The sequence below is a fragment of the Muscardinus avellanarius genome (assembly GCF_963383645.1).
Source record: "Muscardinus avellanarius genome assembly, chromosome: 1".
NCBI classification, from domain to species: Eukaryota; Metazoa; Chordata; class Mammalia; order Rodentia; family Gliridae; genus Muscardinus; species Muscardinus avellanarius.
Window position 1 is genome coordinate 66,182,896 of NC_137786.1, and position 26,600 is coordinate 66,209,495.

At 39.9% G+C, this 26,600-nt stretch overlaps 1 protein-coding gene across 1 annotated transcript in view; it reads right to left on the bottom strand.

Moving 5' to 3' along the window:
* Positions 1-931: 931 nt before the first annotated feature.
* HOMER1 (homer scaffold protein 1) overlaps positions 932-26,600 on the bottom strand; it is a gene marked incomplete at both ends in the record, with an annotated part of 143,597 nt that continues 117,928 nt past the window's right edge. Inside the window, 3 exons of the mRNA XM_080705961.1 lie at positions 932-1,120; positions 24,302-24,382; positions 25,009-25,119. Of these exons, the coding sequence (XP_080562087.1) occupies positions 932-1,120; positions 24,302-24,382; positions 25,009-25,119 (381 nt within the window). The remainder of the gene's footprint in view (positions 1,121-24,301; positions 24,383-25,008; positions 25,120-26,600) is intronic.

Below are 26,600 nucleotides of genomic sequence, written 5' to 3' on the forward strand. Positions count from 1 at the left end.
TTGATCTTTCAGAAAAGATTTCTTGCAAAATATATAAATAAATGTAACTGCATATTTTCTGTAAATATACTTAACATTGCTAGGCCAGACCATCAGTAAGTGACGGGCTGCTGTATTTCAGTTCTCTATGTCAAATTTCTTAGAAATTTAAAAAGAAAAATTTCTGAGGGACTCAGCTGCCTTTGTTAATTGGCTTTAAAATGTGTAATAAAATGGGAGACAATATCTTCTCATAAATACATGGAATCAATATGGAAAAGTAAACTATACAACAGACAATATTAGAGAACACCAGAGTGTACCAGGGTAGTCACCAGAGTGAAAAATCTTCCAGTACAAAAAAGGGAAGAACTCTATCCACCCAGTTGTAGTGTGTTTCAATTAAAGATGCAGCCCTCTCTCACTCCTGGCAAGAATTAATTGGTAATGGCACTGCCTTTCGGCAGTGCAAAAATATCCTGAGAAATTATTCAGATTACAACAAAAGACAGGGCTTTCATCACTAAGCTTTTGCACAAAACACAGCTCTAGATATCATAAATAAATTAATTTAAAAAGCAGATAATCTTCACTGTGTTGAACACAAAAAGGGGATGTGACCCAGACATTGTTAATTCTCCCATTGGCTAATCAGAAAAAAAAAAGATTGCATTAAGTGTCTATTTAAACTTTCTAGTTAACTATGGCCAATAATATACATGGAGGTAATTTGTAGTTCAAGTTTTTCATCTCTTTTTTTTTCCCCAACTAGCTACAAGCTGAATTCTAAAATTTACACTGAAATATACAATTCCAATTTTCAAAAGATCTTCCTCCTGGAGGAGTGATATTCAAATTTTTGTGTGTGTGCAATCTCGATGCAGAGCCCAAACAGTCCTATGAAGAGAGACAGTGTATCTTTGAATCAATTGGCACTGAAATTTCACTTTCCTTAGCTGCATTCTAGGAGCTTGGCCAAGTTATCTCGTAATTCTGTTAGTTCAAATATTTTGCCATCCAGAATTTCTAAAAGTGTCTTCAGGTTATTGCGAAAAGCTTCTTGCTCATTCTGACTCTTCTCCAGCCGTTGCTCTAAGTCAGAGAGTTGTCCCTCCAGGTCTTTGTTCCGAATTTCTACTTCCTTCAGAAACAAAAGTATAATACATATATACACGTCAATTCATCACTTAGAATACAACACAACCTTCTTTTTTTTTTTTTTCTTTTTGCGGGTCTGGGGATGGAACCCAGGGGCATTCGACCTCTGAGCTACACCTCCTGCCCTATTTTTTATTCTTTATTTTAAAACAGGGTCTCCTGAGTTGCAGAGGGCCTCACTAAGTAGCTGAGGCTGTCCGCACACTGTGATCCTCCGATCTCAGCCTCTCGAATGCTGGGATTACAAGCGTGCGCCACCACGCCTGACTTAACCTTCTGTTATTAATGTTGCACAATAACTCTGACAGTCAGGATGAGCCTCTGAAGCTCAACTTAATAGAATTTCAGGAGATTCTGAGGTTAGGTCATCTCAGGAGAGCCCTGTAGCTTTACTGATCTGCTTGTTCACGAATCCATCTCTTGACCCAACAAAAAGTCTCTCACTTGTCATTGAGCCAAGCAACACTAACATTTCCTACTGAGATAGGATTAGAGACAGGTTTGGTGGATTATTTACCTTGCTTTTTTTTCCCTTCAGAACTGGGGATTGAACCCAAGGGGATTCTACCTCCAAGCTACAGCCCCAGCCCTATTTTGTATTCGTTATTTGGAAACAGGGTCTCACTGAGTTGTGGAGGGCCTCACCAAGTAGCTGAGGCTGGCCATGAACCTGCGATCCTCCTGTCTCAGCCTCCCAAGTATTGGGATTACAGGTGTGCACCACCACGCCTGGCTTGTTTTTATTGCTGTCTACCGACTTTTCCTAATACATAACTGTTAGCAATCTCAGGTGAAAGCCGAAAGAGAAAAAAATAGAAATTTAGTTTTACTCCCTACTGGAAATTCTAGAAAAAGATTTAATAAAAAAAGCAACTCTCTAAATGAGACTTTAGGATCCTTTGACTATGTAAATTATTTTGTTTTGCCTCAATATCAAATGAATGCATATGTAAAAAATACAGTTCAACCGCTAAAAAGTGTAGTGAAGATCGACAGTAACCGCACATATTACAGAAATATAGAGCAAACAATTCCACTATACTGTAAAGAAAGGAAAGAAAAATGATAAAAGGGAAGCAAAAGTTCATGAAAAATGATAATGTTTACAAACATTTGATAGAGAACAAACTTTGGCATACCTAAAAATTATTTAGGAGTTATTGCTCTTAAAGATGTTTATAAACATGACAAATTTAATAAAGTGAGCCTGAAAACTGAAATTAAATGACACTAACTGAGTTAATAATTTCAGTTAAAAATCAAATTGAGAAAGGGGAAGAAAACAACGATTATACTCTAAACTATTCAGATAAGCAATGAATTAAAGCTATACATCAGCTGGGCCTGGCGGCACACGCCTGTAATCCCAATACTTGAGAGGCTGAGACAAGAGGACCACAGGTTCAATGACAGTTTCAGCAAGTAGTGAGATTCTCATCAACCTAGCGGGACTCTGTTTTAAAATACAGAAAATACTGGGGGTATAGCTCAAAGGTAGCATGCCCTCAGGTTCAATTACCAATACAAAAAACAACAACAGTTATACATTCTTTTGAGGAAGTTCACTTTTATATCTAAAAGGAATCAAGCGAGACTCTAAAGTCTCTAAAGTAAGTCTTTCGGATCCTCTAAATAAATTTACATATTTAGGTAAATTAATTCAATTTAGATGAATAAACTATATGGAATAACAAAGACATTTTGGCGTTAGTTGAATAGCATGAGTCAGACACGGGATGTTTCAAATGTTAATACATCATTTCAGTGTAAATTTCTAAAGAGATTCTGTCAAGGGACAGTAGAATTTTAAAAATTGTAGTTTTGAAAGACCATCTGATAAATGTTAAGTGAAAAGAACAAAATATAAAACATTTTACTACAACTGGGAAAATGCTTGTATATGTGAGGACAAACACTATCTAGGAAGTAATGTACAAAGAGGAAACAGGGAAGAATTCTGGCACCGGGATCATGGGCGGTGTTTTCCAAAAATTAATCTTTCTCATAATGTATTAAAAATTAAAAGTTTTGTGAAAAATAATTGGAAAATTGGCTTGAATATGTCGAAGAAACTAACAGTTGGTTCAGACTTCTAAACACAGTAATATGCTTTCTTTTTTCTTTTTTTTTTTTTTTTGGTGGTACTAGGGTTCCTGGAAGCCCTTCTACCTCCGGGCTACACTCCCAGACCTATTTTATACTTTTTTTGTTTTTGGAAACAGGGTCTCTTAAGCCAGCGCGGCTGGCTTCGAACCTGCACCATCCTCCTGTCTCCGCCTCCCAAGCGTGGGGATTACAAGCGTGCGCCACCACGCCCGGCCAGTCATATGCTTTGACAGAATCAGGAGTGTGGCTCCAGCAAGGATGCCACAGATGAACTGTGAGAGCCTGCCTATGATGGGCTATACATGAAGAGTTTAAGGACCCAATCTTATCTCAAAGTATTACTATTAGATGTTTACAAGGTATGTTTTAATTCCCTCCTTTGAATAATCTGCAAGATGAAGACCAGTCAACTGAGAACAGAATCTGAAATTAACAAGACAATTATAAACTCAGAAACCAATTCCATGCAGGCTGTAAACTATCAGGGAGGAAGCAGATCCTGTGATCAAATGTAAAAATTCCACTCAGAATCACACAGCGGCTCTCTTAATGGCTTAAACAATAAGATAAGGACAGAATGTTTCCAACTATAAAAATAGAGCAAATGTCATTCACTAGCAAATACCCACTTCACCAGCCACCGCCCACTTTATCCTCTAAAGCTTCTTTAAAACTGAAAAGCTCCCTTGTTCTCCCTGCCAATCAATGAGACATCCAGGCATTTTCAATGGAAGCAAGCAAAGCACAAAATTCCCAGCCATTAAAACTGCTGTGTTCTCTCTAGAATGAGTCTTTTACTCTGAGCTGTCTCTCCATTTGGAGGTATTTCACTAGCTAGATAACAACAAAAAAAATCTAATTCAATGCTATTTTTAAGCTCAGAGAATATGTTCCTAGAGCAAGAACTTAGTAAAGAGGATCCAATCTGATGTATCCAGAGCCAAGGCCGATGTTTTTTTTTTTTTTTCGACTGTTTACCATTTGCTCATATTTTCGAATCCATTCCTTCTTGCCTTTTCTTCTGTCTCCAAACTCTTCTATATAATACTTTTTTTGCGCCCCCCCCCTCTCCCTTTTTCTTTCGTCCTGGGGACGGAACCCAGGGGCCTCTACCTCCGGGCTACGCCTATTTTATATTTTATTTTGTGTTTTGTTTGTTTTTGCAGGTCTGGGGATGGAACCCAGAGGCATTTGACCTCCGAGCTACACCCTCTGCCCAATTTTTTATAGGGTAGCTGAGGCTGGCTTTGAACCTGTGCAATCCTCCTGTCTCAGCCTCCCAAGTACTGGGATTACAAGTGTGTGCTATCACGCCTGGCTGAGTGCTTTATTTAAAAGGCAAAATTTGGCCAGGTGTGGTGGCGCACACTTGTAATCCTCATGCTTGGGAGGCGGAGACAGGAGGATCACGCAAGTAGGAAGCCAGCCACGCTGGCGTAAGAGACCCTGTTTCCAAATAAGAAAGTATAAAAGGAGTGTGTAGGGGTGCTAGAAAGCAGGCTGGAAGAAGCGCTTTCCCCCCAGTATGAGAAGTTAACTAGAGAAGTCTTCTTCCATATTAGGATTAGAAATAAGGTATTAAAATATAGAGTTAAGATATAGAAGTAAGGTAGGATTGGAAATAGAATGAAGATCCATAAGCCCAGCTGCCCAGGTTGCAGGATTCAAGGACCAGGGTAGGGGACCCACCAGGTCAAAGCCTCTAATCTCCAGCTTGCCGGCCAAGGTCTTTGTAAATGGGACCCCATCCCCATATCTCTGAGCTAGATCAGCAAACAAGGTCAGGCTAATCTGCTCTCCAGGCAGATTCTTCAGTGCAGAGATAAGCCTGGCCCAGCCAAGGTGGGTGGGAAAGGCAGCCCTAGGGAATGAACACATGCCATAAGGGAGATAAGCAGTCCTTAGCAGGCTCTGACGTGTGTGGATGCATGTTTTAAAATTATTGGTTGTACTTGTTTGTCCTTGTATCTGATTGGTTGTATTCTAAGGTTGGCGGGCTCGAACTTTTGGCGGGCTCTGACGTGTGTAACTACTCCCTCGTGTGTAACCACTCCCTCGTAGGGTTGAAGGGTCCAAGAATTGCCCACCAACCCAAATATCGAAGGACTCACAAGAGATGTAAAAATGCAAGCGAGGTTTATTGTCCCGGCTAGCCAGGGGTCGAGACCAAGACACTATGGCCGAGGTTCGACCCCTCCCCACTCCACGCTCTGAATTTTATAACCCTAGGAGGGAGTGGTACACACGTCAGAGCCCGCCAACCTTAGAATACAACCAATCAGATACAAGGACAAACAAGTACAACCAATAATTTTAAAACATGCATCCATACACGGCAGAGCCTGCTCTGCCTTTCCCACCCACCTTGGCTGGGCCAGGCTTATCTCTGCACTGAAGAACAGATTATCTCTGCACTGGAGAGCAGATTAGCCTGGCCTTGTTTGCTGATCTAGCTCAGAGATATGGGGATGGGGTCCCATTTACAAAGACCTTGGCCGGCAAGCTGGAGATTAGAGGCTTTGACCTTGTGGGTCCCCTACCCTTGTCCTTGGATGGATCTTGATTTTATTTCCAATCCTACCCTACTTCTATCTTAACTATATTTTAATACCTTATTTCTAATCCTAATAGGGGAGAAGACTTCTCTAGTTAACTTCTCATATAGGGGAGGAAAGCACTTCTTCCAGCCTGCTTTCCAGAACCCCTACAGGGTTATAAAATTCAGAGCGTGGAGTGGGGAGGGGTCGAACCTCGACCATTTAGTGCCTTGGTCTCGACCCCTGGCTAGCCGGGACAGAGCTGCAGCACAATAAACCGCGCTTGCATTTTACATCTCTTGTGAGTCCTTTGATATTTGGGTTGGTGGGCAATTCTTGGACCCTTCAAGTGTAGCCCGGAGGTAGAAGGGCTTCCAGAAATCCCAGTACCACCAAAAAAAAAAAAAGGCAAAATTTGTAAGAATAAAATTCTACTTAGTAGAAAGCTATGCTTTGTATTTGTTAAATATGGAGACTAAAGCACTAGTGATTAAAAGGAAATGACATAATTATTACCACCATTAATGTGACCAGGCAGCATAATTTTCTCTGCATTTAAATCCTGCATCTTTAATCTAAATAAAAACTACAGAAAAATTGTCTTTATTAACACCCAATTCACATCTTAAGCTCTTATGAGTAAGGTATACCATTGCCTTATTAGATTTTTAACCTTAACAGAATATATAAACCATCAAGACAAGTATAATTAACTCATGGTTTACTCCAAAAATGGGTGTAAAACCACACGTACACATCTGAAAAAGAGTTACTCAACAATTAGTTACTGGAAATCTCTTACTAGGCACTGGGATAAAGCAGTAAATAAAACAGATGGTTCCTATTTCAATAGCGCATGAATTCTAGAAGAAAGACTCTGGCAATCCTCCTGTCCCAGCCTTCCAATACTAGGATTACAGATATGTGTAACAGCAACCAGCTACAGTTATGAATTTAAAGCAATTACAATAAAAATTAGTAGGTATTTTGGCAAATATGAATATTCATATAGGAAATATGTAAGATTTGAGAAGCATTAGAAAAGAAAAGCTCTGAGGAAAAACTAGTCATACTAGATATCAAAACATACTGTGAAGCGATAGGTAAAGCCCTGGGATGTTGGTGCAGAAGCAGAGAGAAGGACCAAGTGAATTGTACAGGAAGCCCAGAAATATATCAGAATAAACACGAAAATTGAATATCTAAAAATCACTGGAAATAATAAGAAATTTAAAATAGTAGCAATGAAATTGCTGGATAGACATTTGGAAGAGAAATGATTATATTCATAGCTCACACAATATACAAACGAATACTACCAATGGATCAGATATCTAAATGGAAAAATGAAACCACACTAGAGAAATACGGATGGATCTTAAATAATACAAATACAAGAAAGAGCTTTCTAACAATGTTTTGGAGTCCAGAACAATAAAAGAATGATAAATCTAACTGCATAAAACATCTTACTCAAAGTCATGAGACAATGATCATTGTGCCAATAAAATTATATAAAGAAAAAGAAAATGATACACTGAGAGAAAATATTCCTAAGATATCCTCATAGTTATATAGAGAAACACTTGAAAATGTGGGAGAAAAGGACTAATAGCTCTGTAGAAAAAAGGACAAAGATGTTAGCGACAATTCACACACACACACACACACACACACACACACACACACACACACACACACACAACTGTCCTTTATGCTTATGAAAGTGTTCAACTTCACTCATAATAAAGGAAACAAATTAAAGTTATCATTTCTCACCTATCACACACTGCCAAAAATTTAAAAAATAATAAAACATTTTGTTGGCAAAACTGTGGAAAAACATGCACTCACAGTGCTGAGAGGAATGGGAATTGGAACAACCTCCTGGTGGGGAATTTGGCCATTTTTAACAGAACTACATATGTGTTTGCTTTCTCACTTAGAAATCTTGCTTCTAAGGATTTACCAAGAAGAAAAACTTCCAATAATAACAAAGTATCTATGCACAATATATACATTTTAGTATTCTTGCAGAATACTGGGAATAACCTAAACGACTCATATAAAGAACTGTGGCTGAATATCACACACACAAATGAAGTACAATGCAGCTGTGAAAGAGAACGAACATGATCTCAAGGAACACATAGAGTGGTTTCCAGTATGCATTTTAGGTAAAAACAAACAAAAAAACTTAAGTACAGAAGAGTCATCTTGAGTATGTTACTATTTGTGTGACAAAAATGAGAAATAAGAAGCTCATGGTACATCCGTTTGCTTGTATAAGAAGAAAAGGAAGAATAAAGCAGGAACTAATAAGTTGGTGAGGTTGGGATGGAAATGAAGACAGCAGGCGGGGCCTGGCAGTAGGCTGGAGGGAATGACACTTCTCTGAAGATATATTTTTGAATGGTTCTGACTTTGGAACTGTATTAGTGTTTCACATATTTGGTAAATACAAATACACTTAACATCAAGAAAAATGGAAAAAACTAAAATGGAACATAATAATACAATGAACACAACTGTATTCTGAATGAATAACTTTACCAGCTGAAGAAAGAGTGAGCGGAAGAACCAACCCAAGTGAATTTTGAAAACAGGATAGCCGGGCGTGGTGGCGCACGCTTGTAATCCCCGTGCTTGGGAGGCAGAGACAGGAGGATCGCGCAGGTTTGAAGCCAGCCCTGCGCTGGCTTAGGAGACCCTGTTTCCAAATCAAAATGTAAAAATAGGTCTGGGAGTGTAGCCTGGAGGTAGAAGGGCTTCCAGGAACCCCAGTACCACCACCAAAAAAAAAAAAAAAAAAAAAAAAAAAAAAAAGAAAACAGGATAAAGTTGGTTCCACTGACCTCTAATTAGCAGGGTTTTTTTTTGTTTTTTTTGTTTTTTTTTTGATGCTGGTGTTTAGAAATTTGGAAACTACTCTCAGCATTGTCTAGGACTGAACAAATAAATATATTAGAGAAAATGGGAATCAGGTTTTTTATTTTTTTTTAATTTTTTGTGATACTGGGGCATTCTACCTCTAAGCTACACCTCCAGCCCTATTTTTATTCTTTATTTTGAAACAGGGTCTCTCCAAGTTGCAGACAGCCTTACTAAGTAGCTGATGCTGGCCATGAACCTGTGATCCTCCTGTCTTAGTCTCTTGTAGTCAAGGATTATAAGTGTGCACCACCATGCCCAGCTTGGGAATCAAGTTTTTCAGTACCAGAGCAAAGGAGTTACAAATATCAAATAAGGAAATGGGGAAAGCTAGAATAGACTTCACAGTACTCAGTTACAGTGGGAGGTTGTAAGGACAACCGTAAGCTGTTGTTGCTTTTGTGGTGATGGGGATGGAACTCAGGGGCATTCTACCTCCAAGTGACACCTATTTTTTATTTATTTTGAAGCAGGGTCTCACTGAGTTGCAAAGGGCCTCACTAAGTAGCTGAGGCTGGCTTCAAACCTGTGCAATCCTACAGTCTCAGCCTCCCGAATGCTGAGATTACAAGTGTGCACCACCATGCCTCGCTCTAAGTTGTTGTTTTTAAGTATATACATAGCTACTGAAATGAACATAATGTGGTATGTATGTATTATGTATGTATGTATGTATGTATTTATTTTTCTTGTGATGCTGGGGATGGAACCCAGGGGCATTCTACCTCTGAGCTACAACCCCAACCCTATTTTTAATTCTTTATTTTGAAACATGGTCTAAGTTGTGGAGGACCTCACTAAGTAGCTGAGGCTAGCTGTGAAGCTGTAATTCGGTCTAAGCCTCTCAAGTACTGGGAGTACAAGCGTGAGCCACCAAGCTCGGCAGGTATGCATGTATTTCTAGGTTACTAAGAGGACCTACAGATTGTGCCAGTATTGGGAATGGCCTAGGAAGATTTGAGAAAGCTCTGATTATTAATATATTTCAAAAATTGGTGAAAGGACTTGGTTTCTGCTGAAAAAGCAGGTTAACTATTTCAATGTAAATTGACCTAGCTAAAGGTAAACAGCAAGTCTATAGAAGAGGGGAACTAGGACTTCCTCATCCTCATTCTAAAGACAGGTTTACATAATTGGATAATCTAGCTAGGATGGGAGGAGGGGGTGGACACCTTGTTAAAGGAGACACCTTGGGGTGGGGAGGACCTTACAGGGACGTTTACTACGCCAGAATTACATGAACAAGATGGAGGTCATGTGGATAAAAAGTCTGTTCCATTCTTTGTATTTCGGTGAATTCATTTAAACCACCCCCTCATGGTAACATGAGGCTGTAACTGTCTTCTGTATTTCTATCTGTTTCATAAACTTCTTTAAATCTTCAGCAAGAGTCTGGGCTATTGCATATTTATCCTTAGCTCAGGACAAGAACCCGTGCTTTTTAAATCTTTTTGTGGTATTTTTTGGGGAATTATTCCCAGGGGTCTAACAAAGATCCCTGGGGTCAGTTCCCCCAGATGGTAACCCTTATCTTCCAAACCCGTAACATACACAATGATACCTCAATATCAGAAAGCATGCCTCGTGTCCAGATCTTAGTTTCTGAATACAAAATCTTTACAAAAAGGAATTAGGAGGATGCCTTGGAGAAATGACTCATGGCTGGGAAAAAACGAGCCTAGAATATCTACTGGTGCTACAACACGGAGTTCTTCAAAGAATAAAGGGGATATCACTGGCCAAATGTGGGATAATTTAAACATCAAAATAAATAGATACAACAACCAAATGTAACATGTGATACTAAAATAAATCTAGCATCAGAAAAACAATTTTAAACTTTTGTTATAAAGGCAATTATTAGGATAATTATGAGAATTTGACTAAGGTCTATAGATAATTTCTTGATTTTAATAGTTGTGTAAGAGAATGCCTTTATTCTTAGAAAACACACACCGACACTGAAGTATTTAGAGGTAAAAGAGTATGTGAAACTTATTCTCAAGCAGGTCAGGAAAAAAAGTATGCACACATACATACATACAAGGCAGAGAAAGTGGGAGAGAAAGTGTAGGGGTGCTGGAAAGCAGGCTGGAAGAAGCGTTTTCCCCCCAAGCATGAGAAGTTAACTAGAGAAGTCTTCTCCCATATTAGGATTAGAAATAAGATATAAGAATATAGAGTTAAGATATAGAAGTAAGGTAGGATTAGAAACAGAATGAAGATCCGTAAGCCCAGCTGCCCAGGTTGCAGGATTCAAGGACCAGGGTAGGGGACCCACCAGGTCAAAGCCTCTAATCTCCAGCTTGCCGACCAAGGTCTTTGAACATGGGCCTGATCCCCATATCTCTGAGCCAGATCAGCAAACAAGGCCATGCTAATCTGCTCTCCAGGCAGATTCCTCAGCGCAGAGATAAGCCTGGCCCAGCCAAGGTGGGTGGGAAAGGCAGCCCTAGGGAACGAACACGTACCATAAGGGAGATAAGCAGTCTTTAGCAGGCTCTGACGTGTGTGGATGCATGTTTTAAAATTATTGGTTGTACTTGTTTGTCCTTGTATCTGATTGGTTGTATTCTAAGGTTGGCGGGCTCAGACTTTTGGCGGGCTCTGACATTGTAACCACTCCCTCCTGGGGCTATAAATCCAGACTGTGGAGTGAGCCCTGGGTCGAAACTCGACCATAGTTTCTGGGTCTCAACCCCTGGCTAGCCGGGACAGAGCTGCAGCACAATAAACCTCGCTTGCATTTTACATCTCTTGTGAGTCCTTCGTTATTTGGGTTGGTGGGCGATTCTCGGACCCTTCAAAGAGAATGCATATAAATAAGCTTGCATTATGCTTGTAACTTTTCCTTAAGTCTGAAATATTTCAAAATAAACAGTTTAAAAGTGAAAGTAAACAAGATCATTACAAATAGTGGTAAGTATTAGAGAAAAAAATAAAATATGGTAATATTACAAAGAATATTTGGAATTGGGGGCTGGGGACAAGCAGGACAATGCTTAAATTGGCAAGTCAGAGAAATTAACATCTGAACCCTGACTTGAATCAATAGAAGCCACTCCCTTGAAGATCTGAGGCTTAGAATTCGAGGCAAGGATATTCGACACGCAGTACAGTGAAAATGTACTTGGTGCTCACAAGATATAAAGATGATAAGTGACCATAAACATTTGGAAAACGGTTTGCTCTTACTTATAATTAAAAAGTAAATAATTTAAAAAGTGAACTGTGGCTGGGGGGTACAACTCAGTGGTTAAAGCTCTTGTCTAGCATGTGTGACACCCAAAGCCTTATTAAAGGTGCGATCCCTAGCACTGTGCCGGAATGGAGTACACAAGAAAGTTTGATACATGAGAACGTGTAGGTGGGCTTGAGGTAGAAGTAGTAAAATATCAGGTAGAAAGGAGATGAATTGGAAAGAAAAGGAAAATATAGCTTTAAAATCTGGGAAGGTCAGCCGGGCATGGTGGCGCACCCTTGTAATCCCGGCGCTCGGGAGGCTGAGATAGGAGGATCGCACAGGTTCGAAGCCAGCCTCAGCTACTTAGTGAGGCTCTCAGCAAATTAGTGAGACCCTGTTTCTAATAAAATAGAAAATAGGTCTGGGAGTATAGCCCGGAGGTAGAAAGCCTCTGGGTTCCACCCCCACTGCCACCAAAAAAAAAAAAAAAAAAATCTGGAAAAGTCATAGTCTATGTCCTATAGGGTGTGTCTTAGGCAGAAGCCTAGATGAGCCCACACCCTTAATCACAAAGGCCCTTTCCCCCCTTGATATTTCTGAGAAGCTTAGTAAAGAAAGAATCCATTAGGAGGGACAAGGTCAGATACCACTCAGATACCACCCATAAATTTCGGGAGGTGGAAAAGTCCAGTCTTCCAATCCAGTCATGTCCCTCGGGACCCTGTGCTCTAGGACCCCTATAAAGGATGGATCCCAAAGACCCCCAGGCCCTCTCACACTCTCCAGTCTCTCATGCTTTCCAGATAGACAGCATTTCCCCTGAATGTGTATTTTTTATTTTACTTGAAATAAAACTTCTACCTTTCTCTGACTGACACATATGTTGAAATTCTTGCCATGAAAGCCAAGAACCCACAGAAATAAATGGGATTACAAGCATGTGCCACCATGCCCAGCTGGTTTGGTTGTTTTTTGTTTTGTTTCTTTTCTGTGGTACAAGGGATTGAACCCAAAGCCATTATAACTGAGCTAAAACCTCTAGTCTATTTTATTTTATTTTTTTTTAAAAAAAGGTTTCAATAGGTTGCTGACAGCCCAGTTCTCTTCTAAAAAATTATCTTAAAGAAATCATCAGAGCCAGGCTTAGTGGTACACTTTTGTAATCCCAGTTCTTGGGAGGCTAAGACAGGAGGATTGCAGGTTTGTGGCCAGTCTCAGCGATTTATTAAGGCCCTTTGCAATTAGCAAGACCCTGTTTCAAAATATAAAACAAAACAGGGTGAGTGTATCAGTATTGGGAATGGCCTAGGAAGATTTGAGAAAGCTCTGATTATTAATATTTCAAAAATTAGTGAAAGGACTTGGTTTCTGCCAAAAAAAAGCAGGCAACTATTCCAATGTAAATTAACCTAGCTAAAGGTAATTAGCAAGTCTATAGAAGAGGGGGATCTAGGACTTCCTCATCCTCATTCTAAAGACAGGTTTACATAATAATTGGATAATCTAGCTAGGATGAGAGAAGGGGGTCCACCTTTGACCATGACCTTCATGAAAAGAGACCTAGGCGGGAAGGTACACCTTGGTGGGAAAGTAAGGGGAGATACCATACAGAAAACTTTACTACGCCAGAATTACGTGAACAAGATGGAGACCTTTACTACATCAGAATTACATGAACAAGATGGAGGATATCATGTATAAAAAGTCTGTTCCGTGTTTTGTATCTCGGTGAATTCGTTTGAACCACCTCCCCATGCCACTCTTGAATGGCATGGGGCTGTTACTGCCTCCTGTATTTCTATCTTTTTTTTTTTTGGTGGTACTGGGGTTCCTGGAAGCCCTTCTACCTCTGGACTACACTCCCAGACCTATTTTTATATTTTTTTATTTGGAAACAGGGTCTCCTAAGCCAGTGCGTGTGGCTGGCTTTGAACCTGCGCGATCCTCCTGTCTCTGCCTCCCAAGTGCGGGGATTACAAGCGTGCGCCACCACGCCCGGCTTTTTCTATCTTTTTAATAAACTTCTTTAAATCTTCAGCAAGAGTCTGGGCTAATGTGTGTTTATCCTTAGCTCAGACAAGAATCCGCACGCCTTTTATCTTATCATTTTGTGTTTTGAAGGAAATTGTGTCCAGAGCCTCACAGGGGTCCCCGGGGACAGTTTTCCCCAAACCATAACATTTTCTCAAACCTGTAATGTAATTGGCGCCCAACGTTTTGGGGCAACGTGGGGCACATGGCTCAGTAATTTTCATGGGACTTTTTGGCTAGTAGGCCGGTGGGCAGCAGCAGCTTTAGCTCCAGCTGTAGAGCTGTTGAGCTTTAAAACAACTATAGAGCAGCCTTTGCAGCACTGCATCTCTGAAAGTGAATTCCAGGGCACCTCGCTGGTGGTCCTGGTACCACTGCACCCCAAAAGGTATGTACCTTCCTGGAGCGATAGGGCGTTCCCCCAGAATGACCATTGATCTACTAGCATCTGGGAGGCAATTCTGGTTTGTGGGGATCCCCAGCCAAGGAATCAGCCCACAGTTGAATCCCCTCCTGGAAGTAAACCCTTTAAATAGTGAAGGCTTGATAGGCCCAATGAGTGCCCATCTATTCTGCCCACATCGAAGATGCGATACTCTTTTAAAAGCCCTATACAAAGTTAAATCTAAAAAGGAAGGCCCATGGCCTACCTTCGGAAAGCCCCCAAACAGGAGACGCCAGCCAACACCCATTTCTAAAATGGTAGTGAGTTTTTTTTCTGTAGTTGGAAACAGGTTTTAGGCAGATAAGCTAGCTTGCTTTTAGCGGCAGTGTCTAGAAAGCGTTACCATTAGCAACCATGGCCACATGCATGCTGTGGGTCTGTAAAATATGGCAGTTCACAGGCCTCAGCAGTCCCAAACTCCCAGCAGCAATAGCCTGAATGGGTAAGCTTCTCCAAGAGCTCAAGAAAAAAGCCTAAGTCAATAGTTTCAACCAGATAACAGGCAGGCCTGTTCAGTGAACGGCCACACCCAGGAGGCATTGTCGGGTATTCAACAATTCAACAGGCAGATACAGTCCATTTGCATAGGAAGGCCCTCAGGGAAGTAAGCTCAGGAGGCAGCCACATCTGACCGCATGGCAGCTCAGAATTCTTAGACACACCAAAATTGGAGAATATTTTCAGGGAAGCAAATTATAAGATTTTTTTTGAAAATGGCAATATTTTCAGCTAGAAAACCTCATTGAAAGAAAGAAGGGACAGGATAGAAGGGTCAGGTGCAGGGCAGAAGGGAGGGTGGCTAAAACTTCAAGTTTGCACTGCTCTTCTGGCGGACTGTGAGGCCACTCTCACTTCTCCATGCACACAGGCATCCCAGCTGGATGCCCCCGGCTGGGGCTTTAGGGGATGCAGGGAACCTGATCCAGACAGAGAAGGGCCATGCAACTGAATCAGACAGGGGAATATGGAGCAAGGGGAAAGGGTGGCAGAGCCCCTTCCCATTTAATACCCTCCCAGTAGGCAGCAAACTGGTGGGAAATGAGGCCACCTCAAGGCCCACACACACATAGCGGGCAGGGACAGGAGGACGACCTTCTGAGCACAAAATACCTCTCTCTGTTTTAGATGGGATTCCAGCAATATCCTAAATGCTAGGGTAATTGGTTTTAGATTGGAAAGCTCTGGGAAGGGGGCGACCTTGCCCAGACAGGCCACTAAAACCCCACCCTTTCTCTCTCAGATGGGATCCCAGTAGTCCAAAGTGGAAACCGGATCTCCACTCGAATGTGTTTTCCAAAACTGGGAAAAGTTTGATCCAAAAACGCTAAAGAAAGCTCTCATTTTTTTCTGCACCCAAGTATGGTTACAGTATACACTGGGGGATGGAGACACGTGGCCCCGTCAGGGAGGTTAAATTATAACACTATTCGGCAACTAGTTCTATTTTGTAAATCGGAGGAGAGATGGATTGAAGTAGCTTATCTTCATCTGTTCTTTAACCTTCGAGACCACCCATATTTCTTTAATGATTGCAGGGTTCAGACAATTGTGGTAGCCTTGGCTACAGTAGTGTGGGGAGTTTAGAATTAGATCTGTCCATATGCGGAGCTTAAAGCTATATCACTAAGTCAAACAATACGTGCTGGTATTCTTAGTTAATTCTTTACCCGGTAGAAGGGGAGGCCATCCTCAGACAAAGACTACTACTGCAGGCTGCCAATTCAGTTTAACAGGGACTTGAAAAGGGAAAGACAGACGGGCAAAAGCCATGAGAGAATTCTGGCTGAGCACAAAAGCCTCGGCTCGTCTATTTTAGGGGTGGAGAGCAAAGGCGTCTCTGGTGTAAATGCCCTCAACCAGGAGGCCAAAAAGGCCCTCCAAGGCCTGGCTCACAGAGCAAAGGGAGACCATTAAATGGCTGAGCACCCCCAGTTCCGGAGGGAACTGGGGTCTCCAGACCTATGTTCCCAGTGATTCTTCTCAACTCCCACCACCTGAGTTAAGACTAAAGAGCCTTAGGCGGTCACAGTGATCTCAGAAGAAGGCCAAATTTAAAGCGTTAACCTCCTTTCCTGTCCCAAGATCCAAAAGTTTAGTTAGGGTGAGGGGCATATCAAGCCAGCCCTAAACCATCTCTTTACCCAATATTCAGCCTGCTGCGTCCAGGGTGACCTTCCATTCTCCCATTCTTAGCCATACCAGAGATTTCAGCTCCTTTGCTAACAAGGAGATATAATGTCAGGAAACCCAAGAATTTTTTTTTTTTCCCTTTTGTTGGCTGCAATAAAGTTACTGCTCAGTTTTTTTTTTAATTTCAACCAGTCTTAGTTAAAATGGTAACTTCTAAAAAGCTGTGCAATTAGACCCCTGTGAGTATCAAATGTGATATGCATTGTCTCTTTAATTTTATTTCTTTTGCAAAATTAAGGTTTTAAGGTGCTAGTGATATTTACCTAATGTCTTAACTTTCCATGGTAATCTATAATTCAATAAAATGCTCTTAACTTCATAAGGTTTAAAGTAACACTTAAGTCTTTTAAATGGGTCTTTAAATTGCTGGTATCTAAATATTATAAAATGGTATGGTTGTTTTGGTTTAGCTTGTATGTAACAACAATAGACAGATATAAAGAGTGTGCCGGTGTAAAGTTTTTTTTTGTAACAAAAGGAAATTTTGTAGAAAGCATATTGTAAGGGTTATCCTAAGATTGTCCCAAATGTAAAAAGAAGGGACCAGGATTAAAAAAAAAAAATCAGAGGGTTAAAGCAAGTGTAAAGGGTTTGTGCAATGTTTGTTTGCATATGTGATAAAGATGGGTTATAGTTAAAAGGAAGTAGGTTTTTAATAAGACTACCTCTTGTATATTCCCAAGAGGAAAGCATTAGAGTTCAGCAGCAGGGGTATACTATGGGTAGGAGAGGCTAGAGCATTACTTTTGGCAATGAAATCGGGAGACCCCAAAGTCTGTAATAATTCTTTAAAACTGGCTTCAAGCCGGGCATGGTGGCGCACGTTTGTAATCTCCGTGCTTGGGAGGCAGAGACAGGAGGATCTCACAGGTTCGAAGCCAGCTGTGCTGGTTTAAGAGACCCTGTTTCCAAATACAAAAAATATAAAAATAGGTCTGGGAGTGTAGCCCGGAGGTAGAAGGGTTTTCAGGAACCCCAGTACCACAAAAAATAAAAACAAAAACAAAAACAAAAAAGACAACAATAACAACAAAACTGGCTTTGATTGTTTACTGGAGAAAAGTTACAGGAGACTAAATTGTATCATACAGCAATTTGAAATTTGCTTTAAAAATTAATTCCAAAAATAGCTTGTTAAGTCCATCAGGCAAGCAATCTAGAGGCACATGTCCAGGTGAAGATTGGCAGCTTGGTTTCACTCATATGCCAGGGGAAACTTTTAGGTCTTTTCTGCCTGGGACATAGTCCTAGATAACAATGTTATCCTAGTATCAGCGTACCAGCAAGTTAAGTAAACTCCAAACAGTGCCGGAGCAGAAGGGGGAACTTTTGTTTTGTCCAGGTGACCTGGTACTCATCAAATCATCTAAAATTTTTATTCCAAAGCCTATTTCAGGTCTCCACAGCACTAATTCCTGGATTCACATGGCGCAAAATAAACTAAATACATCCCACTTTTGTGTGTTTCAGCCTAAGTCAGCAAAACAGGTTTTAACTTCTCATTTAAGTGCTATGTTTAGGTTTTCATGGTTAACCTGTATTGTGAGTGTTGTCTCATAGGGTTGAAGCTTTCAGACGTCAGATGGTGGTATGCACACCCAAGAGGAACATCTGTTGAAGCCCTTTGGATGAGCATAGAGGCACACGGCACGGACCCATCTGATTCCCCCATGCCAACTACATGCATGAATGTTACCCTAAAGCTATGACACCCAACTTCATCCCTGTTCAGCTCGAAGCAGTTTATGACTGACTCAGCGTCCTTATTCCTTTGCTAAGGGGTACATTCTTGTGATAAAAATCAGGAGAAAGTAATGGAAATTGAGCTCATGTTAACTGTTAATAAGAATTGTAAAAGTTAAAATATATTTTCTGTATTTACCTGTGGCCTGACAGGTGTCAGGAAGTTACTAGACAGAGGGGGGAATGTACCAGTATTGGGAATGGCCTAGGAAGATTTGAGAAAGTTCTGATTATTATATTTCAAAAATTGGTGAAAGGACTTGGGTTTCTGCCAAAAAAAAAAAAAGCAGGCAACTATTCCAATGTAAATTAACCTAGCTAAAGGTAATTAGCAAGTCCATAGGAGAGGGGAACTAGGACTTCCTCATCCTCATTCTAAAGACAGGTTTACATAATAATTGGATAATCTAGCTAGGATGGGAGGAGGGGGTCCACCTTTGACCATGACCTTCATGAAAAGAGACCTAGGCGGGAAGGTACACCTTGGTGGGAAAGTAAGGGGAGGTACCTTACAGGGACCTTTACTATGTCAGAATTATGTGAACAAGATGGAGACCTTTACTATGTCAGAATTATGTGAACAAGATTTAGGGTGTCATGTATAAAAGTCTGTTCCGTGTTTTATATCTCGGTGAATTCGTTCAAACCACCCACCTCATGCCACTCTTGAATGGCATGGGGCGGGTCTTCTGTATTTCTATCTTTTTAATAAACTTCTTTAAATCTTCAGCAAGAGTCCGGGCTAATGTGTATCTATCCTGAGCTCAGGACAAGAACCCGCACACTTTTTATCTTTTTGTGTTTTGAGGGAAATTGTGTCCGGAGCCTCACAGGGGACAGTTCCCCCAAACCATAACATCTTCTCAAACTCATAACAGTGAGGATGTAGTTCAGAGGTAGAATGCCCCTGGGTTCCATCCTCAGTGTCACCAAAAAGGGAAAAAAATCATCAGAAAGGTAAATATTTATGTCAAATAATCATTATAACATTATTATGGTATAACATTGGAAACAAAATAAATTGTCAACCTCCCAGAAATCCTGGAAGAAAGCCTTGTAAAGAAACAATTTGTCAAAACACTAGGAAAAGGAAATGCCAAATGCTTTGTCTTAGGAAGAAGGGATTATGACTGAATTTTTATTTTTTTACTCTACTAAATGTGTTTTTCTAAAATTTTAGAATGAGCACATTACATTGATATTTAAAATACTCAAATATCAAAAACTTGGAAGTGAGAAAACTATTATAATATTCTTAATTTAGTCATGACTAAATTTTCTATCTATATTCATACTTCCAAATGCAACTCCACATACTGCGATTTCAAAGAGTTCCTCTCTCATCCAAGGAATTTAATAATCCAAATTTTCTGGAGTCAATTTGTGAACAGAGATGTTCAAGGGTACTAGGGCTTTTTGTATGCATGTCTGGTGCTGGGAACTGAACCCAGGGGCATTCTAACTTCTGAGCTATTCTCCCAGCCCTATTTAATTTTATTATATTTATTTTGCACTACTGGGGATTGAACCCAGGGGCATGCTATCTCTGAGGTACAACCTCAGGCCCCATTTTTTATTCTTTATTTTGAAACAAGGTCTCACTTGCAGAGGGCCTCACCAAGTAGCTGAGGCTGTCCAAGAACCACGATACTCCTGTCTCAGCCTCCCAAATGCTGGGATTACAAGTGTATGCTACCACGCCTGGCTTGCTTGCTTATTTATTTATTTATTTGTTTGTTTGTTTAGAAACAGGGTCTCACTAAGTTTCTGAGAGCCTTGTTAAGTTACCGATGCTGACTTTGACCTGCCATCTTCCTCTCTCAGCCTTCCAAGTACTGGGATTATAAGCATGTACTACCATACCTGATGTGCTAGGACTTTTGATATATGGGAATGTTTTGTTGGGAAGTGAACAAGTCACAGAGGAAGAATTTTGTTCTTACTGGAAAAAAAACAGGTTATTACAGCTTGGTGTTTTAGAATTTTTCCTCAAGTTGTCTGATAGCTTTCCTTTCCTGTTTCAGATAGGTTGTGTTTTAGTAATTTTTTTTCCCCCAGTACTGGGGATTGAACCCAGGGGGATTCTCTCTCCAAGCTCCATCCCCAGCTCTATTTTGAAACAGGGTCTCACTAAGATGTGGAGGGCCTCACTAAGTAGCTAAGGCTGGCCGCGAACCCAGATCCTCCTGTCTCAGCCTCCCAAGTACTAGGATTACAGGAGTGCACGGTCTCACACATGGTTTAATAATAATTTTTTATATTCAGTTAAAGGAGTGGCTGAATTGATATTCAGCCAGGCATGGTGGTACACACCTGTAATCCTAAGACTTGGTAGGCTAAGATAGGAGGATTGCAGGTTTAAGACCAGCCTTAGCAATTTAGTGAAGACTCTCAGCAACCTTCTGAGACCCTGCTTCAAAACAAACAACAAACAAACAAACAAACAAACAAACAAACAAAGAGCTGGAAGTAGAACGCCTCTGGGTTCAACAACCCCTTATATCATCAAAAAAATTTTTTTGATACTCCCAATTTTATTTACAGTGCCAGCTATAAAATTCAATTACTGCTCAATCAGAGATGAAATATATTTAGGAGTAACAGCATAGAAGTTCGATATAAATAAATCATTTCTTGGTGTTTCTTCATAAGTGGGACAGTATAAATATGATAAAAATTTACATTGACAAAAATGCTAAAAAGAATAAGAGCCAGGCATGGTGATGTATGCCTATAATCTTATAGGCCAGGCATGGTGGTGCACACTTGTAATCCCCGCGCTTGGGAGGCTGAGACAGGAGGATCGCACAGGTTCGAAGCCAGCCTCAGATGGCTTAAGAGACCCTGTTTCCAAATAAAATATAAAATAGGTCTGGGAGTATAGCCCAGAGGTAGAAGGCCCCTGGGTTCTATCCCCAGTACCACCAAAAAACAAACAAACAAACAAACAAACAAACAGGTATAATCTTAGTAATTGGGAGGGTAAGACAGGAGAATCACAGGTTCAAAGCCAGCCTCAGGAACTAAGTGAGACTCCTAGCAAAAAATAAAATATAACCCGGGTAAGGTGGCACATGCCTGTAATCCTAGTACTTGGGAAGCTGAGGATTGCAGGTTTAAGGACAGCTTCAGCAAGTAGTGAGATTCTCATCAAACTAATGAGATTCTATTTCAAAATAAAAATAAAAAACAGAGCTGGGGTGTAGCTCAGAGGTAGAACACCTGTGGTTCAATCCTCACTACCACAAAAGAAGAGAAAAGAATCTTCAGAGATAGAGTGGGTACTTGTAGCTTGAAGAAGTGTTGTAAATACAGAAATATCTGACTTTGGAATAAAAATCTACTTTGTACCTAAATATTTGATTAAATTTGTTGATACGTCTGAACATCAATTCTCTTTTAAAAAGGGTATACCCACTGGGTGTGGTGGCGCACGCTTGTAAACCCAGCATTTAGGAAGCTGAGACTGGAGGATCGGGTTTTGAGGGCAGCCTCAGATACTTAGTGAAGCCCTTTGCAACTCAGTGAGACTCTGTTTCAAAAATAAAGAATAAAATATAGGGCTGGGGGTATAGCTTGGAGGTAGAATGTTCCTGGGTTCCACTCCCAGTACCTTAAAAACAAACAAACAAACAAACAAACAAAAATAAGAAGCTTTCCTGTATGTCAACCATAAATCCACTGAAAAAGAAATCCTGAAAACATTTCCACTCATGATATCTCACAAAATAGGAATAAATCTAACCAGGAAGGCAAAAGACCTCTAATAAGAAAATTATAAAACACTGAATAAAAAATTTGAAGACCTTAGGAGATGGAAAGATCTTCCATGTTCATGGATAAGCAGAATAAGTATCAAAGGCCATTCTTATAAAAGTAATATACAGATTCAATGCAATACCTATTAAGTTACTGAGGTCATTCCTTACAGACACAGAACAATAAATCCTTAAATTCATTTGGATCAACAAAAAAAAACCCAGAACAGCCAACATAATTCTTAGCAACAAGAACCATGCATGAGGCATCACAATACCTGACTTTATAATATAAAGACACAGTAATAAAAACAGACACAAAAATAGACACACAGACCAATGGAGCAGAACAGAAGACTCAGAAACAAATTTGTACATTTATAGAAAATTAATATTGACAAAGGGGCCAAAACCCTAAACTGGAAAAAGAGGCAGCCTCTTCAACAAATGGTGTTGGCAAAACTAATTAACCATATGCAGAAAAATGGAAATTAACCCACTTTTCCACCCTGTACTAGAGTCAATTCAAGATGGATCACAGACTTGGAAATCAGACTAGAGACCTTGCAGCTCCTTGAAGAAGACATAGGTCCAACACTTCAACACATGCACACAGGTAAAAACTTTCCCAACAAGACCTCAAAGACACAAGAAACTGAAAGGCGGATCAATATGTAGGATTGCATGAAACTGAAGAGCTTCTGTGCAGCAAAGGACACCATCAAGGACCTCAACAGAGAGCCGACAGAATGGGAGAAAGTGTTTGCCAACTACTTCTTCAATAGAAGACTATTATCTAGAATATACAGAGAATTCAAGAAACTCACCACTGAGAAAACAAATAATCCAATTAAAAAATGGGCAAATGAACTAAATAGATACTTCACAAAAGAAGAAATTCAAATGACCAATAAATATATGAAAATCTTCAAAATCATTAGCAGTCAGGAAGATGCAAATCAAAACTACCCTGACTCCAAACTCCAACTAGAATGGTAATCATTCAAAACACAAACAATGCTGGGCGTGGTGGTGCACAATTGTAATCCCTGCTCTTGGGAGGCGGAGACAGGAGGATCGCGCAGGTTCAAAGCCAGCCTTGCTGGCTTAAGAGACCCTGTTTCCAAATAAAATATAAAAAATAGGTCTGGGAATGTAGCCCAGAGATAGAAGGGTTCCATCCCCAGTACCACCAAAACAAAACAAAACAAAACCCACAAACAACAACAAATGCTGGCAAGGTTGTGGAGAAGAACTCTAGTACAAACTGGTAGGAGTTGCAAATTAGTGCAACCACTTTGGAAAACAGTATGAAGAATCCTCAGAAGAATGAGAATGAACCTACCATATGAGCCAGCGATATCTTTTCTGGGTATTTACCCAAAAGAATGGAAACCAAACTACAAGACTAATATATGTGTATCTATGTTCAAAGCCTCACAATTCACAATTGCCAAACTATGGAACCAGCCAAAATGTCCATCGACAGATGGATTACAAAGCTATGGGATATGTACACAATGGAATTTTACTCAGCCATAAAGAAGAACAAAATATGTCATTTGCAGGGAAATGGATGGAACTGGAGAACATTATGCTAAGTGAGATTAGTCAGTCATAAAAAGTAAAAAATCAGATACTCTCCCTAATATGCAGAAGCTAGGAAGAAAAAGGGTCACAGGAGGAACTCCAAACAAAGAAGGAGAAACCATAAATGAGCAAATAAGGCGACCTAACTGAGGGGATGGGAGGGAGGAAGAGGAAAATTCCCTAATGCAATGATGTACACTCACAAACACATCAAAGTCAATCACTAAGCCAAGCAAGAGAAGGAGGAAACGAGGAGGGAACAGGGTGGGGATTGTGGAAGGGCTAAATGAGTGATGTGTACACGTATGCCTCCACCATCTTGTACCCCATTAAGATACATGGCTACAATGCACCAATTAAAAAATCAAAATTTGATTAAAAATTCAGGGTATTTTCTATGTTAAAAGCAGAAACTTTCAAAGTAATTTACTAAAGACAATTTATAAATGGCTACCAATACTTATACCTAGAAAAAATTATCAAGTAATTTTTGAAAAATCAAAGGTTAGGAATGAATCAGAAGTCCTAGAAAAGAAAGATGACAGAAACTACAAAATGAAGTTGCAGGAAAAAATCATTACTATGTGAAAAGAGTGGTTGATGCTTTTCTATGTGAAATAAGTAAAAGAAAAAAATTACTGTAGCTTACCTGTAGTTTTTGAGTGAGAGAGTCTCTCTGTTCTTGTAGTTCTCTGGCATTGTCAATTTCCTGTTTTAATCTTTCTATTTCCTGGAAGAGTAGAGCAATGCCTTTAACAATAACATTTGAACTATTACCAAAAGGGAAGGCCTTATTTTTTTCCATGAAATTATGGTCCTAGTTCTTAGAAAACAGTAATTTAAAAACATTCCTTTACTGACTTTTAGAGTGATGAGCTCATCTGCACAGGTATGTTGTCTAGAACAGGATGATCTTAAACAACACATCCGACTTGCTGGCTTTGGTACTAACTTAGAAACAGCAATCTGAACATTTCAAGGTTAGTTCAAGTGCCGAGATCTAATTCTTTCATAGGATATTTTGACTGGAAACCAGAGAAAGTAACGGCTTGTAGAATTCGTTTCAACTCTGATGGTTTTCTGCCGATTGCATGAGTATGACTCTCATATGCAGGTAACGAGCTGCCTTTCGGTCTGGCAGCCTCATCAGAGTCAACTCAGTTCACAGCAGCAACAGAAACACGAATGGGGAAAAGATGAGCAAACTTCATTCATATCACTTAAGAAGAAAAATTTTAACCTGAAAAAAATGTCCACACTCTTACTTTAGTCCATGACTACCGGTAAAGTCTACATAGTCTCTACCGTTTAATACACATACATGAGGATTAGAGATAAGCAGAAAGTAGCAAATACCTCTTCCTTTACTTTCAGTGTCTCTTCCAGTTCTTGTATTGTCTGGTTTAATTCTGTCTTATGGGTATGCACTGCATTTGCTTGGCTACTAACACATTCAAGCTCAGTCACCTAAAATTCAATGAGAACAAAAGTCATATTAAGTGGTAATTTCAAATGATTTCTTGCTGAAGAAAGAGTACACTCCTGATAGGTGAACAGTGAATTTTGGATTCAATATATGGAAATTAATTCTGAGGAGTATTAAGACACTCAGCATTTAATGAATAGATTCTTCTAATATATACATTTAAGACAAGGGCAAAAGAACAAAGGAAATAATTATTTACATGGTTACAGACAGGATAGGAAAACTTAAATTAAGTGATTTATTTGTTTATATGGGACTGGGATTGAAACCAGGGGTGTTCTACTACTGAGCTATATCCCCAGCCCTTTTATTTTTTATTTTAAAGTAAGGTCTCACTAAGTTACCATATTCTGGCCTTGAATCTATGATCCTCTTGTCTCAGCCTCCCAAGTACAGGCATTACAGGTGTGTACCACTACCTCACCTGGCTAAATTAAGTGATTTATGAATTAAATCATACAAAATCACTATGGAATTAATTCGTCATAAAATTCCTATAATAAAAGTTTTCTTTAAAATTTCCGAAGCTGGGCGTGGTGGCACACACCTGTAACCAGTACTTGGGAAGCTGAGACAGGAGGATGGCAGGTTTGAGGACAGTCTCAGGAAGTAGCAAGACTTTCACCAATTTAGTGAGACTCTGTTTTAAAAACCAAAACAAGCTGGGCATGGTGATACATGTTTGTAATCCTAAATCTTGGGAGGCTGAGACAGAAGAATCACAAGTTCAAAGCCAGCCTCAGTGACTTAGTGAGACCCTATTTCAAATAAAAAATAAAATAGGGCTGGGTAGTATAGCTCAGAGGTTCAGTCCCCAGTAACACACAAAATTTTTTTTTCTTCTGAAAATATATCAAAATTGGATGCCCATCTGCCTTCCATCTATAGCCTTCAATTAAATATGGTTTTGAAGACTGGCCTTGCAGAAGTGAGACATTTTTAAAATATATTTTCAAAATCTAGAAAAAAAAGATGCACATACCCTATCAGCTCTTTATCCCCATCAAATTCTCATAAATTTGTGTTGATTAGAATATAGTGCAATTCTAGACTACTAAGGAACCAGAGAAAACATCTCTCTCCCTTGAATTTTCAACATAGCTAATTACCCTGTACTGTCACTCTATAGATCTCTCAAGTCACTTCCGCCTTTCTATTCATGTATGAATATCCTTATATAGACCATGCTCATCTAGGCATGAACAAAAGCACTGGCCTCCTAGTGGAATGAATTTACCTTTGCTTGTTTTGACCTCTTCTGCAAACGCTAGCAGATTCAGTCTTTCATTGTGTGATTTCCCTTTTACAGTGCTGAAGACTGAATCCTCAGGTACTCTAAAAAGAGGCCCCGACATACAGACTTCTAACTAAAAGCAAATGAGTCTCCTGCCCTAAAAACAAACCACATTCACACCTATCTTGTTGACTTAACTTAAAATGTAGAACCATTCTGATATTAGCA